The sequence below is a fragment of the Mastacembelus armatus genome, chromosome 6, assembly GCF_900324485.2.
Source record: "Mastacembelus armatus chromosome 6, fMasArm1.2, whole genome shotgun sequence".
Lineage (NCBI taxonomy): Eukaryota > Metazoa > Chordata > Actinopteri > Synbranchiformes > Mastacembelidae > Mastacembelus > Mastacembelus armatus.
In genome coordinates, this window is record NC_046638.1 from 1,188,178 (window position 1) to 1,204,663 (window position 16,486).

Below are 16,486 nucleotides of genomic sequence, written 5' to 3' on the forward strand. Positions count from 1 at the left end.
TTTGGTGGCTGCAGTTGTACGACTGTACCACAGGGGGGCAGCACTTGCAGTGAGGGTATCTTTGCCATGGGGGGTTAACATGTATCACAAGTTACAACCTGAGGGAGACTCATGTTAAATGTGCTAGTGTCTCTCTCATAAAGTCTTTTCTGTGAAACTAAAGTGAAGAACTGCACAGAAATCCTCTCTCTCTCTCTCTCTCATACAGAGTCTATGTCTCTCTGCCTTGATTAATTCAGAGCTCAGCCTCCAGCTGCACTTTGCTGCTACTATTTCTGTCAACCTGCTTTAATGCACAGTACACGCTCAGTACAATGCAGAGACTCCTGCACACACACACACACACACACACACACACACACACACACACACCATTAGTGGCACCATGTGGCTTCTCTCTCTCTAACACTCACACACTGGCTCGCTCCCCCTCAGTCGGCAGGCTGAGTGTGTGTTGGACGGAGCTCGGAGACGATCAGAAGAAGCTGAGAGCCGCGATGTTGATGAAGACGAGGAGGACGATGCTGACGAGCTCCGTCTGAACCAAAATAACACTCCAGCGCAGCTGCAGTTTCTGGTTTCAAGATGCTTTCAGATCCTGTTTTTTAAATAAGGACTCAAGACCAGTTTCTGTCTTTGAGGAAAAGCTCAGATTCAGATTCTGGTTTTGGGGCTGGATCTGGGTTTTTGGCTTCCTCGGTGAGCGCTGCAGATGAAGGACAGGAAGAAGAACAGCGTCTCTCTGTTGGGAGGCTGAAGCAGCAGAGCAGATGGTGAGTGGTGTGTGTGTGTGGATACTGTATGTACAGTAATGTCCATGTGAGAGTGTGTGTTTTCATCTGTGCACCTGTATGTGGTCAAAAGTAAATGGACAGCCCAGTCTACATATTTTAATGTACTTCTAGAACACTGCTGGTCTTTCCTTGTTTGGGTCGCTTAGTTCAGAAAAGGGATCTGCCCATGTGGGAGCGTACTAGACCTGCAAGTAACGTCTTGATTTGTTCATCCAACAGTTTAATAACTGACATAAAGAATAAAAGTCAACTGAGAATCATCCGTTTGTTTCAGAGGCTGCAGCCAATTGTTGTACAACACATGATGATGATTGTGTGTTTGTCTCCCTGCACAAAGCAGCTACGTATGGAAGTGGTTTCCTCCGTTTGCTGTGACTGATCTGCACAGTCAACACCTCCAGGTTAGACAGACGTTATTTACACCATCGGTGCTGGACCTCACTGAAGCTCTTGTGACTAAACGGGACAAAATCCCTGCAGCAGGTTCAGGAAAGACTGAAGTTGGTTTAAAAACGAGCAGAGAGTTTTCAGACTTGTACTGACTGAAGCTCTGCCACGGGGATCGCACGGTTCTCGGTCTCCTCCCTGACTCAGGCCTGACAGGAAGAGTCCTGCTGGATCCAGACTTCTTCTATTTCCCAGTGACTGAGGCCACTGTGCTCCAAGGAACACTCACAGCTTTAGAACTGGTTTTGCCCCCTGGTGCTGGTCTCTGTCCCAGCACAGTCTGATCAATGAATCTACAAAGAGTTCCTGGACTTCATGGGCTGGTTTCTGTTCTGACATGCACTGTGACCTGTGTGTGTCTTTCTAAACTCTTTCTAGTCAGACCCACTTAGGTTCAATGTATGTTACAGATTGAGGGCACTGTAGGAATGATCAGGTGTCCACATACTTTTGACCACAAATGTTTGCCGGTGCTTTAAATAGCAACGTGGGAGTGAGCAGGTGTGTGTCCTGGCATTTGTGTGTGCTGTTTACATGCTCGTCCTGCCCGCGTGGGTGGTGCAGTGTGTTTGTGCTCCCGGCCTTTTGGACCCAACACTCGGCTGCTTCGTTCTCGGCCTGTTTGGAGGGAAAGTGGCGCCGGGTGGTGGTGATGGGGGGGGGGGGGGGGGGGGGGTGACGCCGCCTGTCAGAGCCCATTAAGCAGCTAGTGGGACGCCATGTTAGAGGCTGGAAAACTGGAGCACGTTTTCCCACAGACCAACATCATAAAAGAGGCATGTTCTGTGTAGAACAACTGGAGCCTTCAAACCTCTTATGATTTTGTTTAATTCATTCTGATGCCTCATCACATGCATCACAACACTAGTTACCACCTTCAACTATCACATTGATCAGGAATCATCAGCTCAGGTCAGAAATGTAAGTCACATGCTGTTAAAGGCAGACAGCTGCTGGAAGAACGGGCAGTGTGCCACGCCGTCATCTGCTCCTCATCCCCGGTAGATCACCGATTATGAGGCCATCAGCAAACATATGAAGCATGTATAGATTATCTGCTGCTAGTCCTGGGAAAGTGCTTCAGACGGAGGCAGATGTGTCCTGATGACAACAGTAAAAACAGAAATCTGACTGAGCAGGGAGCGGCGCTGGTGGTTCTCCAGGACCAGTTGTTCCAACACCATCTGGACTCCCAGACAAACGTCTGTCCCACTTAGGGAATGAAACCACAGTTTTAATCTGTGACCTGCTGCTGCTGTGTGGGCAGCGACTAATCTGGCTGATGGTGCATTTGACAAGCTGTTTCCACGGCTGTCTGCTCCAAAAACATCCAAAAACTCAACGGCTGAGGAACCTTCCTTCCTTCACAAACGTGAACAGGCTTTTTTTGTTCTGGACCAGTCAGCACAGAACTGCAGCACATACAGACAAATAATAACATGCAAACATAAGGAGACAGCCCCTTTACCCAGCAGCTGTAATTAATACATTTATCAGACTAGATCTGCTGAGAAGGTCCAGACCCCTAAAGGCTTTTCTCTGGTTAAAGTGAAACTAAACCTACACCAGGTCATGAGGACGCTAAGTCAGCTCCATCAAAGTCAGCTCCCTAAAAACTGCCCTGTCCTGAAAGAAAAGTACAAATCCACATCACTACAGTACCCAGCAGCCTCTACACACTTTCTGTGTAATGTCTTTAAACGTCCCGAGAAAGAGACGCCGAGTGGGGCAGACAGGAGGGAAGGCTCACAGAGGCCAAAGGACGAGGACAGAGACGGTGAATAGCAGAGAAGCAGCCAGGAGCAACTTCGGCTCTTGATAAACACAAGATGACACACCAGCCCCCACGTTTCCTTTGTCTGGGTCCTCAGCTGGCAGCTACTGGATGTGTGTGTGTGTGTGTGAGAATGACGTTGTTCATTAACGGATGAACACGTGGCTGTGGACTTAGTGTTTATTACTCTGTGCTGTTTGCAGGATTTATTTAAGGCGAGGTCTCTGTGAATCCTTCCTTTTGTTTCCACTACGTCCATCTGTTGTTCCAACCGTCAGAGAGCGTGAAACCTTCCCCACAGGAGGATCTGGGGTCTGACGAAGACTCGGTTCATCCTCTTACAGGCTCCTCCAACGTGACTGACAGCCAACCTTGATGGTGTCTGGTTTGAGTTACTGGCTTTGTAGATTTTTTATTTTATTATTGGTGCGACTCTGGATTTAATTTCTTTTACCTCACTGATGATGTTCACCCACTTCCACAGAGCAGTCAGAACTAAATCATCTCCCTTTCCAGACAGTCCAGGGTTAAGGTTTGACTCCGAGGTTCACAAACCCTAAATATGTTTGTGTATATCTCATAAATGAAGCCCTGACCCTCACCTGGACCCACTGAGCTGAGAGGTTCACACTGAAAGTCTGAATTATATTTCCAGTACAGTCTCAGTCTGAGTGCAGCTGTTCATAATCACAACTATGAAGCTCTGTATCTAAAGGATTAGCTTGTGAATTCGACTAATAGATTCCAAATTTTAATCTGCTGACACATTTGCCTCTCGTCACGTGTCCGTCCATCATCTCGCTCATCTACCTGCACTGTGATCGCTCCTGTTCAATAACGTCAGTTAACGCCTGGCACCTCTGTGCCAACGGAACAAAAGACGGGCCTGCAACAAAGGAAAGACCCTGAGGCAGCATGTCTCTTTACAGCAGACGGATGATGGAGTGACAGCACTTTTCTTCTTCTCTGCAGCTTTATCTCCCATGCACACTCCCCTCTGCATACCTGAGTGTCCAAAAACCCCAGGACATATTTCACAGACGAGAAAAAAGCAAATAAAAAAAAGAAAATGAGATTTTCTTGATTGCATGTGTGAAAACAATGATCATGTCGTACTGTAGCTGCAGCGTACGGCAAGTGGGCGTTCGGAAAACAGAAGCTGGCACCGACTTTTCCTCCAGTGTTGGTGTTGCTGGATAAAAACAACGTCCATGCACTGAACTCGGTTTATGATCTTTTGAAAAGTTCAAGAAACAAAAAGAAAATCCCCAGGTTGGACTGCAGACCACATGTGAAGCATAAAGCAGAAATCAGCTTCCAACAAGATGCATGAGCTTATAGGAATATGGAGCTGAAACGAAGCAAAGTGAATCTAAACCCAGCTCAAAGGATTATTCTTTAAAGTGGAGCAGGGGAGTGGGAGGACTGATCTGAGATCCAACATTCAAGTCCAGTTCATTTTCTCATTTCTCAACGTGAGACACTTGATTAGAAAGACATTAACCTGCCCTGGTTCAATCATCAGTGACTGTAGGAAAATTAAATCTGGCTCTTTGTACTGCTCAAAAACATGACTTACAATTCTGCCTGATAAGATGGAGATTATATTTTGTACAAGCCATTTTCATTTTCCAGTGTCAGTTCAGGTTCAGACTGTGGGTTTGAATCTTGAAAATCCAGCAGTGGTCACAGTCTCTGTCAGGGCAGCGTAATACATGGAGCCATCCAGGTGGTAAAGCTAACCTGACGTGGTGTAACTGACCAACACAAGGACGTCACTAAAATGATCCAGTACACAGTGAGAAACAGAACCAGCCTTGGCTTCTGAAACACAAGCCTGCGTTTCTTCTAATAACCCCTCCCCCTCTCTCTGCGCTTTTCAGGACCCTCTCCACAGCTGGACGCTGGCGTGAACTGGCAGAGAGCGAGGACTCCCCGCATGCCAGACTGAAGGCAGTCATGAAGAACCTGGACCAGTATGGACGAAGGTTGGGTGAGTCTGAGCAGACACTTCATTCATGAGGCCGGAACAGTCGATCTTTCCTGTAGGGACAGTTACAGATCGATAGCTCTGCCCTCTCCAGGGGGGCGTCAAGAAAAATCCCTTCTTGTGACCTGCTGCCATAAAGACTCTACAGGGGAAAAACTTAATTTTAATGTTCCTTTGTTTTTGTTTCTCCATCATGTATTGGTGCTGCAGTGTTATGGACTGTGTTTGAAATAGACAATAGCACATTTGTTCCACAGCTGATTAAAAACACTTTGTAAAGCATCGGGCAGTTTAAAGAACGTATGTGAAATGCAGCTTCATGTTTATGTGTCATGTGCTTCTTCCAGTCTGTGCAGCCTTGTCCAGTCTGATGATGGTTCTGCTGGGACTGCTGGGTTCAGTCCATGGCTGTCCTGGTGTCTGCACCTGCTACGGTAACACCACCGACTGCTCCGATGTTGGACTCCTCTCTCTGACGCCCATCCTACCAATGCTAGACCAGGACTCTCTGATCCTCCGCTTACCCCACAATAACCTCTCCTCTCTGGGCAAGACAGAGCTGTCTAACCTCAGCAGCCTGGAGCTCCTGGATCTTTCCCAGAACCACTTTTCAACCCTCCCACCAGGAGCTTTCTCGGGTCTGAGTGTTCTGCGCTGGCTTAATCTCTCCACTAACTACCTCGGTGTGCAGCTGGTGACCCCTGACCACAACAACTCAGAGGTCACCAAGGGCCTGAATGGAAGTCAGGGAAGTGTTGGCTTCGACAAGGATGTTTTCAAGGGGTTGTGGCGACTACGAGGCCTCGATCTGTCCTCAAACGGCCTCCTGTGGCTGCCCAAAGGTGTGCTAGATGGACTTCAGAGACTCGCCTGGCTGTCCCTGGCCAGCAACCGGCTTGTGGCCCTGGACAGAGTCACCTTCGAGCCCCTGGTGGGGCTACAGCAGCTCCAGCTGGCGGGAAACCCCTGGGAGTGTGACTGCAAGCTGAGGGACTTCAAGCACTGGATGGAGTGGATGATTTACAGGGGTGAGCAGAGCTGCAGTGGGCTTACAGTGCTGCATGACTGTACCAGAGTCTTGTGTTTTGAATCTGTACTTTAAAAGCCGTCTAACCACAGCAGTTAATCTTTGCTCTGCAGGATGGATGTATGCAGAGCAAAGACAGCTAAGAATATAACGACCTCCATGTCACCTCACTCTGCTTCTTTCCCCCTCTTCTTTCCTTCTTCCCCCTCTCTCTGTTTTATAGATGGGCAGGTAGATGTGATGCAGTGCAGTCTCCCAGGGGATTTGAAGGGCAGGGACATCCGCAGCGTGCCAGCAGAGATGTTCAGCTACTGCCTCCATAATCCGACCAGGAACGGCCCGACAGGTTACGCCACCCGGCCCCCCTGCCCGCCCGGCCGCATCAGCAGCAACGAGGACTGTGTTCGACAGCGTTACCGGCCCATAAGCGTCCGTCGGGCGCACGGCACGCAGATTATTGCGGGTGTGGTTTGTGGCACGGTGTGTGTCATGATGGTGGTGGCAGCAAGTTACGGTTGCGTCTACGCCTCGCTGATGGCTCGGTACCAGAGGCACATGAAAAGACGTGGCCAGCCTCTGATGGCCGAGTCCGGGGCGGATACTGACATCGAGGACGGACAAGTGTCATCCCCGACCTCACCAGAGGAGACGCCGCCCAAAGAGGCCTGCGGCATCGTACACGGGTATCGAATCAGCAGCTTCTGACACACAAAGTTCAGAACTTTCCAGGATGTCGTGGCTGCTTCTGCTCCTGCACCATCATCTCTGAAGAGAGAAACCCTGCAGTTCTGCAGAAAATCTCTGGGCGGGGACTGATTGCACAGCTAATGGACCGGACTAGATTCAGTGAAGCTGGATGCTGCAGCACTTCTTTTAATATATGGAAGCTCTGTGAATTGTTATTCCCCACGCTGCATCTCTCAGCCAGCTCCTAAACTCCTCTGAAGCTGCTGTCTGGCACTTCTGCACCTTGAAATCCTTTCATCTGTGTTTTTGTTCCTTCTCTATCAAACCCTTTTGTTCAAGCTGTGTGTCGTCGTATCTCAGCCCAACAAGCACAAAAGTCTGTCAATCTGTGAAATGTTTTCTTTCCTGCACTCGTTTTTCTTTGTCAACCTGTTGTGTGTATTTGAAGTTTTTAACATCCCCGTGTTGAGAATTTACTCTCTGTGCTTCTGTCAGCTGAGCTCCTTCCAAATAACAGACACTTTAAAGCATATCAGAGTCCTGCTGCTGTCAGGGAAATGCTGCTTTGAGCTTCATCAGTGAGATAAATCGCATTTAGACAGATGCTAGAGCTGTACTGCCCCCTACAGGGCAAGCTTGGAGCTACAGCAGCTTCTAATCAGCACAAACTCAAGCTCAAATAAATTCATATCATAGCAGAATGACACGCTGACTGAAAACACAACAGGCTGTCGGCCCAACGTTCAATTGATTTCATCCATATTTTCTGTGATAAGCACAGACACTGTCTCAAATTTAACTCAAGGACTGTTAATCCTGCTGAATATAATAAACTCTATATTTATCTAAACTCTATTGTGCTTTATTCTTAAAAACAGACTGATCCAACAACAGCCAGGAGGCAAAACCACAGACGAGATGAAAAGGAAACTCATGACCCACTAAACTGATAAATACTGATCAAATTCACACACTCACATCTGTCAACACATCACAGCTGCTGCACAACCATACAGTTGAATGAGAGCATCACTGTTCTCATTGCAGAATTGCCTGCTGAGAGCCAGGAGACCTTCTGACTGACCTCTGACCTCTGGATTCACTAATATTTTAATAAAAAACAATGGGGGTGATCACAATAACATCAAGCAACATTAAACCGAGCCACACATCCCAGACAACAACAACAACAACTCCAGATCCATGACCAGGAAAACAGCCACAGCCACAGCAATCCTGCTTGTAGTTTAGAAATGTGCAAAGTCCTTTTCCAACCAACATGACTTAGTAAATGTAAAGAAGTCAAACTGGTAACAGGACCGAGCAGTGACACTCACCTCCTGCCACGGCTGTTTTTCCTTCAGATGACACCGTCACCGCTGTGGTCGCTATGACGTACTTCACTCCTGTTGGTTAAGAGATATTTAGGATGATTATTATCATTTTTATTCATGTGCCAGATAATTATTCAATAGTTTTAGAAAAAAAAAAAAAGGGACAGAGTCAGACCTTTGTCGATCACAGTGTAGTAATAGAATCTTCCAGGAGTGTTTTCCACAGCCAGCCGGTACCACAGAGGGAAGTGATCGATGGTGAACAGGTTGTCTTTATCAGACGGAGTCAGGAACCTCCTGCAAAGTCAAAGTTCAACTTCAGCCAACGTTTGTCTCTGACTTCCAGCACCAGCCTGTGCAGCTTCTGTCTGAGCAGCCCCTGGTACCAACACCAGTGAGGTTCAGTTCCTGCACACGTCTAAGCTGCGTATACAGTTTTTAACCAAACAAACGTTTCTCAGCTTCAGAGACCACATTAGTCAAAGTCAGAACCCACTCTGGCTCTGAAGGAAGAGGAACATCCATTGAGACTTACTTTGCCACTCTGGTCTCCAGTCCTGCATATCTCAGGATCCTCATGACCCCCGCACGGGTACCCAGGAAGGCCGTCTCGACCCCTGGCTCCACCCTGCAGAGAGAAGACCAAACAGGAGATAAAAGCCCTGAAAGTCTTTTTACAGACAAACATCAGTGAACATCGTTCTTTGAAGGATGTTTATCAGCTGCTGTTCGTCTGGGACTGAACACTGTTGCTTATAAATATTCACAGCTGGAACAGAAAAGGTTAGTTCTGATGTCCTCCTCCACAAAGGTTTAAGAAAGTCACATCTAAAGACACATCTCCACTTTCCGGTCATGCACAAAACTGTACGTGCAGATTATCGGAGGAGACGTTTGCAGTCTGCCCCTTTAAAGCTTCTTCAGATGTTTCGTGCCTCACCTGTCACCGAGCAGCAGGGCGTTCCAGTACGCCTCCAGCGGAGCTGTTACCACGGCGTCAAACAGCGTGTGCTGCAGCAGCAACTCATCACCTACGCAGAGGACGAGTCAAACCACAGGTCCAGTCACAAACAGTCATGTGGTCCAACTCAACACCAGTTTCTCTGCCTCTAAACACCTTTTCAACCAAACATTCATCAACCACGACACAAGTGCATTGAAACAAACTGTGTGAGCTTATTATTTCAGTTTGACAAGAAAAGATCAGTTCAGGGTCCGTACACTCGAGGTCGGGCTCCTTCCCCAGGAGGTAGCGGACGACGGCCTGGAGCTGGCTGAACTTTCTGTGAGCGGGGTCGATGTCCGTCTCACAGTAAATCCTGAGGAAATAAAGACAAACAGCTTCTGATCTGAGCTGCTGGGAGTTTAACCCCTTTCTGCTCATTTAGATGAAACACAGTGAAAAAATATTTCATATGTTAGAATGAAATCAGAATTAACAGAACACAGGACGTCTTCATTTAGCCTGACTGACTTTTTTACATGTTGATTTCAATACTTGGACTCTGATTACACAGAAATGATTTAGCTGGACTGATTTATTTTTGCCTTCTGCACAAATAAGCTGATCACAGGTTGAACTGCTGCAACCTGACTGGACCAAATATCAGTTCACGTGTCAAACGGATGCTCTGGCGTTTCAGTCGTACCACTCGGCGGCGATGCTGAGGTCTGGGGAGGTGAGGTCATGCAGCCCTGCAGAGGAGGGTGAAAAGACTGGAGCTAGAAAACTTTTCAGTGCAAGTGAATTGATCTTACAGCTGTCAAACCCTGAATATTATTCCAGCCTCACAGCAGCAGCAGCTACAGCAGCTGGCTGAAGGCGCGGGTATGAGGCTGATACCTACTCATGCAGAGGATTGTGGGAGCTCATACCTTCCTCCACTGACACATTTCCAATAAACATCAGCTTTCCGTGACCCTTGGTGAGCACCATGCCGAAGCTGCAGAGAGACAGGAAGGACGAGACACGACACGACTCAGTGTCGTTCGAGAAAAGAAAAACCCGGAGGCCTCACTCAGAATATTACCAATAATCCACAATGATACGGATCAAAGGACGTAAAATAAAGAAACATGCTCCATATTTATTTTTTCATTCTTATTAAATTTACTGTACAGAATGTGAACGTGGTTAATGGAGTCCTGTCTCCAACAGTCCTGGGTTTATCTTTTTAGAAAGGGTCTTCACAGCTGCTCAACAGGCTTGAATTAAAAAGGGACTTACCTGAAAGGTGTGTCGTCGATGTTTGTGTAGAAATATTCATTGACCAGGTACAGAGGCCGTTTCTGTTGGAGAGGAGAACCACGAAATGAGTTTCTGTTCCCTGTCACCGTTTTGGTCAAAGAACAACCAGGCAGGTGAACACACTGATGTCAGCACGTCATCCTGTGTCTGACAAACACTTCACATACAAACCACAACACAAACAAACTGAAGGCAAAGAAGAGCAGCTTCTTCTTCTTGGGTTTAAGAAGCCGACTGTACCAGGTGCATTACTGCCACCTACTGAGCTGCAGGGACGTTACAGCTGAATCCACAGTACAAGAGAGTCTGTACTCAGTATTATATCCTAACAGCACAATACAGGACAATGCACGTTGCTGCTTTAGACTTCAGGGTGAAGTGAACGAATGTAAAGAAGCCACTGTGTTTAAATACACAAAGTCAAACCTGTTTGTGTCACAAACAAAACCTGTGGTGGTTTTCTCTGGTCAGGACTATTGTAAATGAAGTGACGGATCGCTCACCCCCTTATCCACCGACGCTCTGATGCTCAGACTCATGCTGCCTGTCTCTCCTCTGACCATGGCCGTTCTCAGCTGAAAGTCAAAGAAGTCAGATTTCAGTATGTGGAGGGTTTTATTCTGCTACTCCCCGATGGTCTGGTGAAATGTGTGTGTGTGTGTGTGTGTGTGTGTGTTCACCATCTCATCTGTATCCTCCCACTCCACCTCAGACAGATCCACACTGTTGTAGTTCGGCTTCGGCTTCAGTTTCTTTCCATCTTTATACTGTAGGACAGAGGAAACAGAGTCTGTGTCAGCGGTGAAATACGGTACAACTGTCCTGATAAATACTTAATACCTCTTCCCCTTAATGTTCCCTTCAGGACATCTACAGAGGAATACGTTAAATATAGCTCCAGTAAATCAAAGCTGCTGCTGCAGGAGTCTCGAGCTAAATCTCGTCTCTGCAGTGACGTTCAAACCTGCAGGAAAGAGGCAGAACTCACCAAAGGTCGAAGGTCAGGGTGAGCCAGGATGTAACCGTTGTTAGTGAGGAGGAAGGCGTAGCCGTGAGGTCCGAGCTGAGGGGGGAACGTCGACATGTAAGGTTTTTGTCGTGAAAGTCACCGTTTCATTTTTTACGGACGGATAAAAAACAGGAAATAAAGCAAAAAAAAAAAACCAAAAAAAAACAACCTCCAAGCAACCGTCCTACACAGCTGAACAGGCCTGAGCTCACCACGTATCTGGGCGCCAGCTTCATCACCTCCATCAGGGGCACGTCTGAGCCGACCACACCCAGCAGGATCCCGTGGGACAGCTGGAGACCCAGGAAGCGGAACATGTATTAAAATATATCCTCAAGCTCAAGCGTATGTGATCAACCTGTTGCACATATGCAGCTGATAGGCTGATATAATCTACACATCTAGTCTAAAAATATCTCCCATCTGATGAACTGACATCTTAGCATTATAACATGCTAATTGTTTTTTTCAAATTTGAGCCATTTTTGGAAAATGGAAAGTTTTCTTGGCTTAGCAGTAAAGTTTGCTTCCTGTTTTCTATTTGCTCTGTAATGCAAAATGTCCAGGTAAGTCCGATAAAGATCCAGACTTTTATAATCCAAACATTTTCACTGACGTCCAATTTATGGAAACATCCTTAAAGTGACAGCGTGACAGATAAATGTGCAGCAGAGCTGACGCTGACCGTCTCCTTCTTCTTGCTGAAGACCGGCATGGCCACAGAGGTCATCAGCAGCAGACTCTGGGCCTTGGTGGTGAAGAGCTGTGCAACAGGACAACAATTAGTGACTTTCAAAGTGTTGCACACTCAAGACAATTGATTAATTAGGAGACAAACATTAGACATGTCTGTCTGCTACAGTCTTACAGTCTCACACCCTGAGACAGACGCCACGTGGAGTTTGCTGTGTTTTTGTTTTGTGTGTTTTCATAAACTCCAAGTCATTTGTGAGGTCACAGTTTGTCCTGAGTTCACATATTCCCTGTATACAAATATACTACATGGTGTTTTTATGGAGCAATTATAATGTCTGAACTACTGCAGTGCTGAGGTTGAACTCCTGGTGGCGCCTCAGGACTGCACAGTCACTATAGCTTGGACCAGTGGTCACTGCAGGGCAAGTTCATGTCCAACATACATTTCTGATGTTCTCTAGCGTTAGAACAGAAAAACAACTGAGTGTTTATTTTAAACTACAACTTCTTTACCTCGTTGGTGTTGGGAAGCTGCCGCAGCAATGGAGGGGAGGCCAGGAGGATCATGGGAGAATGAGCAGAGAGACAAGGAGGAAGTAGACACACAGATGAAGATGAAGTGATGATGAGGATGAAGGTGATAAGTGTGTAGCGTACGCAGCGTGTCCCTGATATGTAAGACGACAGGACGTAACCACGGCAACATGAATAACTGTCTGCAATAATAATAATTGTTCCCCCACCAGCGTGAGTGAATATTTAGGTCCTAGGAGAAACACTTATTATAGATTAGTTCCCATCATGTCAATACAAACTTAAGGCTTAAACTCACCACAGTGTCCATGTAGGCTTCGGTCCAGATGATGTCGTGCTCGTGGTTGATGACCATCGGCCGACTGAGCACGTGCAGATACTCCATGACGTTCTCCTGCACGTCGGCCAGTGTGGAGATGTGTGTGTAGTAACCTGAGAGCGCACACACACACACACACACACACACACACACACAAACGCATTGGTGTTTACATGCACAGACACACAGAGTAACACACACACACACACACACACACACACGGGGCTGACCTTTGTTGTTGCAGGCTATCCACTTGGTGTTCTGAGCGAAGGTCATCTCTCTGCCGATCAGGTAGGTGAAGACTCGCACCTGGGCGGAGAAACGTGTGTTCACATCTGGCTGTGTGTCCTGAATCGCTGCTAAATCTAATAGTAACTGGTCATATATAAAGTAACTGCCTAGAAAAACAGAGATGATGATTTAAACACTCAAAAAGCCAGTAATTAATAAGAAAAAAGCTTTTACTCAGTTCTGTACGATTTGTTTGCGTGTGTTATCGCCGTGTTCCAGTATGTGAAGTCGTCACGTTCTGGTTTCACGGATGGAGGCCTGGAGACTACATGTGTGCAGCTCTGCAGTTTTTCTTTCATATTTCTGGCAGGCATTCAAACTGAGCAGAAACCAACATTTAGCAGAGAACAGCTGCAGGCTCAAACGTTCAGACACTAAAGCTGCACTTTGTGGTCACATTAGCCACGTGTAATGGAGAGGACCGTGTTCCAGTTCCACGAGCTAACATAGCCATGATATTCTGGGTTCCTGCAGTTTTTGGAGAGGGAACAGACTCTGGGGAAATTCAGATCCTCACCCTGCGCTCAGGCCAGTTGAACTCCTCGAAGATGGACTCAAAGTCCTCCATGGCTCCGTCTGTGATCAGCATGATGGCCTGGTTACACATGCTGCCCTGACCATTCGCCCTCGCCTGCACACGCACACACACACACACACACACACACACAGGGTTTCATTCACAGCTCATAAACACACACGCCTGTGTATTATTTAATGTGAGAGTGACCTCTGACCCTTGAGGGCACTGACAGAAACAAACCTCGTTGAGGATTTTGAAGGACTCCTTCATGGCGTTCTTGATCTTCGCTTCTCCTTTAACGTGCAGCTCCTCCACCAGCACCTTGAAGTGCTGAGAGAGAAAAAGCAGATTGTTCTGTAATGACTCTGCATGTTCCTTAAACATTATTTTCAATCTTCACATGGACAGTTTCACACTTGTTTCTGTCAAAAATGGGGACAAGTTTCTGGAGGTGATTCAGTGCGACACTGGCAGCAAAGCTCTCCGTCTAAAACGCTGGTACTTTCTCTCTTTGTTTGGTGAAATGGTGAGTGGTCGTGATGTTTTGGGTTTTTTTGGCTTCTGCAGGTGACATGGCAGCTTTAACCTAAACCTGAAAAATTGAGAAACACTGAAACATGAGATGGTCCTCACAAAGACTGTATTGCACACACACACACACACACACACGGAGCTCCAGGATGAAGAGGTGGTTTCTGATCTGAAGCTGGTGCTCAGGGTTTGTGTTTGTGTAACGGCTGCTCTTTAAGCCTCCGTGAAGCAGATAATGTTCCTACCTCTCTGTTGTCCAAGTCGGCCTGGACCAGAGTTCCTTTGAAGCACGGCTCCACATATCGGACATAGTCGGTGTACTGCAGGCAGGATCACACAAACACACACACACACACACACACATGCCACTGGTTCAAATCCCTGCATCAGTCACAGTCGTCCTATTCAACTGTCTATATTATTCTACCTCTGACAGTTTGGGTGAAATGTGCCTTTAGTGCGTCTCCCTGTGTGTATCTGTGTCTTACAGCGATGACGTTGACAAAGTCGTTCTCGCCCAGTGTGTCCAGGATGGTGTTGATGGTGTGTTTGGCGATGGTGATCTTCAGCCCCTTCATGCTGCCGCTGATGTCCACCATGATGACGATGTCCTTTGGAGACGTGGCCGCCTGGATGTACCTGCACAGAACCGCACAGGGAACACAGAGATTATTTAGAGATTAGGTTTATCTCAACATTACTTCAGACCGAGTCAAAGAGCATCAAAGTGTGTCTAGAGGTTAGTCTGGTTCCAGATCTGTGAGTCACTGCCCAGAGGTTGATATTTCGCAAACAAACAAAGCTCATAAACTCAGTCAGTCCAAGAGCACGTCTCAGTTTCAGTTTCTGTCTCGGAGCAGATGCTGCTGCAGCGGCTCTGGAAGCTCAGCTGCAGTACCGCAGCATGACGAGGCGTTCAGGGACATATGCAGCTCTCTGGTATTATTCAAAAAGGCATGAACAGTCACATATGGTGCCATGTGGGCTAAAGTGACCCGGCTAAGGAGCAGCTTATCCTCTTTTGCGGCGGATCAGGACTCTGGCTGCTGCTCAGCCAACACAGGACCAGTGCTGTGACTGAGACTCACTGATACACAAGGACTTTAAAGCTCCTGTGTTCCTGAGCGTGTTGAAATGTTTTCTGTCTTTCTATAGGACATAGAGACCAGGTGGACCCAACAAAACCACCTGAAAACACAGTCACACAGCACTAACTTCAGTTTAGTGAAGGCCTTTGTGTTGAGTTTTTACTGTCACAGTTGACTTCCTGTCTCACTGTTCACCATTTAACGTTGGCCACAGAGCTGGACTCACCAGTTCCTGTTCCTGCAGTCAAAAGCTGCCACGCCGTTGGAGTCCGGAGTCCATTTAATACCTGACAGAACACATGGAGTCAGTTCACGGTCCGGTACTGACCACGTCACAGCGAGTTTTAAAAACAGCAGACGTCAATCAAGATTAGTGTCAAAGTGAAATCATCATGGTGATCACAGGAAACTCGTCATTTACATCATTCAGAGGTTTTACTTTCTAACAGCAGTAGGACACTGTATAAATCACAGACGTTCCTGTTAAAGTACCACAGTACTCAGTGGACTGACCGGGGTAGAGCCTGAAGAAGCCTGTGGAGCTGCCAAAGTACTGCCAGGTGAGCGTCGGATCCTTCTGGAAGTTCCGGATGAAGACGTCGTTCAAAGCCTCAGAGTTGTAGATGGCATTGAGGATGTTTGGGTCTGCAGCACAGACGGGACCAAGAACAGACACTTTGGCTGAACAGAAACTAATACAGGAAAAAAAAAAAAAATGCTTTTCATGTTCAGGACGACCTCTGACCTTTGTTGTAGACATTAGTGGGAATCTGGATGTTGCTCTGCTGCGTGTTCACCGGCAGGTTGTTGAAATGTTCGTTCTCCTCCAGCGGGAACTCTCCACCCAGCTCCACGTTGTTTCCGTCCTCATCCACCGTGTTGATCAGCATAGAGTTGTAATAGTCAAACTGAGACGAGACATGAACAGCTTCCTTTCAGAATAAGAGACCGACTCTCTATCTGGCTCTAATGTAGAAAACATCTGGACCTAAAATTGTTAAAGATGGTCGGAGAAAATGTACCGAATATTTTGAGGAGTTCATTTTGTCCAGGTTGATTTTTATTTGAGGATTTGTTCTGCTTTTATTCTGATGAATGTGTTCCTTTATTTATTTTTACTGAGAACAGGTTTCTGATCGATGAGTCCATATGCTTCACTGTAAGTAAACACATTCTCATGTGTGTCTTCTTACACTT

The 16,486-nt window shown here is 47.0% G+C and overlaps 2 protein-coding genes across 2 annotated transcripts in view; one reads left to right on the forward strand and one right to left on the reverse strand.

Moving 5' to 3' along the window:
• LOC113132772 (voltage-dependent calcium channel subunit alpha-2/delta-4-like) overlaps positions 1–16,486 on the reverse strand; it is a 41,542-nt gene that overhangs the window by 15,890 nt on the left and 9,166 nt on the right. The window contains exons 5-27 of the mRNA XM_026311111.1: positions 16,035–16,197; positions 15,803–15,934; positions 15,516–15,576; positions 14,690–14,840; positions 14,447–14,521; positions 13,911–14,000; positions 13,668–13,781; positions 13,090–13,168; positions 12,839–12,972; positions 12,520–12,537; positions 11,996–12,073; positions 11,523–11,603; positions 11,290–11,364; positions 10,982–11,068; positions 10,805–10,876; positions 10,281–10,342; positions 9,929–9,996; positions 9,703–9,748; positions 9,275–9,372; positions 8,994–9,084; positions 8,589–8,681; positions 8,229–8,350; positions 8,057–8,125 (exon numbers count right to left, since the gene is read on the reverse strand). Coding sequence (XP_026166896.1) covers positions 8,057–8,125; positions 8,229–8,350; positions 8,589–8,681; positions 8,994–9,084; positions 9,275–9,372; positions 9,703–9,748; positions 9,929–9,996; positions 10,281–10,342; positions 10,805–10,876; positions 10,982–11,068; positions 11,290–11,364; positions 11,523–11,603; positions 11,996–12,073; positions 12,520–12,537; positions 12,839–12,972; positions 13,090–13,168; positions 13,668–13,781; positions 13,911–14,000; positions 14,447–14,521; positions 14,690–14,840; positions 15,516–15,576; positions 15,803–15,934; positions 16,035–16,197 — 2,059 coding nt within the window. The remainder of the gene's footprint in view (positions 1–8,056; positions 8,126–8,228; positions 8,351–8,588; positions 8,682–8,993; positions 9,085–9,274; positions 9,373–9,702; positions 9,749–9,928; positions 9,997–10,280; positions 10,343–10,804; positions 10,877–10,981; positions 11,069–11,289; positions 11,365–11,522; positions 11,604–11,995; positions 12,074–12,519; positions 12,538–12,838; positions 12,973–13,089; positions 13,169–13,667; positions 13,782–13,910; positions 14,001–14,446; positions 14,522–14,689; positions 14,841–15,515; positions 15,577–15,802; positions 15,935–16,034; positions 16,198–16,486) is intronic.
• On the forward strand, positions 501–7,398 carry LOC113132907 (leucine-rich repeat and transmembrane domain-containing protein 2-like). The gene is made up of 4 exons (XM_026311343.2): positions 501–773; positions 4,899–5,008; positions 5,353–6,033; positions 6,256–7,398. The coding sequence occupies exons 2-4, from the start codon at positions 4,975–4,977 to the stop codon at positions 6,735–6,737; spliced, it is 1,197 nt and encodes a 398-aa protein (XP_026167128.1). The 5' UTR covers positions 501–773; positions 4,899–4,974; the 3' UTR covers positions 6,738–7,398.

What these genes read in the sequence shown, in the direction of transcription:
- LOC113132907 (XM_026311343.2), top strand. Translation starts at nt 4,975, where the DNA reads ATGAAGAACCTGGACCAGTATGGACGAAGGTTGG. An exon ending in CCAGTATGGACGAAGGTTGG is followed by an intron (nt 5,009 to 5,352) that starts GTGAGTCTGAGC and finishes TGCTTCTTCCAG; the next exon opens with TCTGTGCAGCCTTGTCCAGT. An exon ending in GGAGTGGATGATTTACAGGG is followed by an intron (nt 6,034 to 6,255) that starts GTGAGCAGAGCT and finishes TCTGTTTTATAG; the next exon opens with ATGGGCAGGTAGATGTGATG.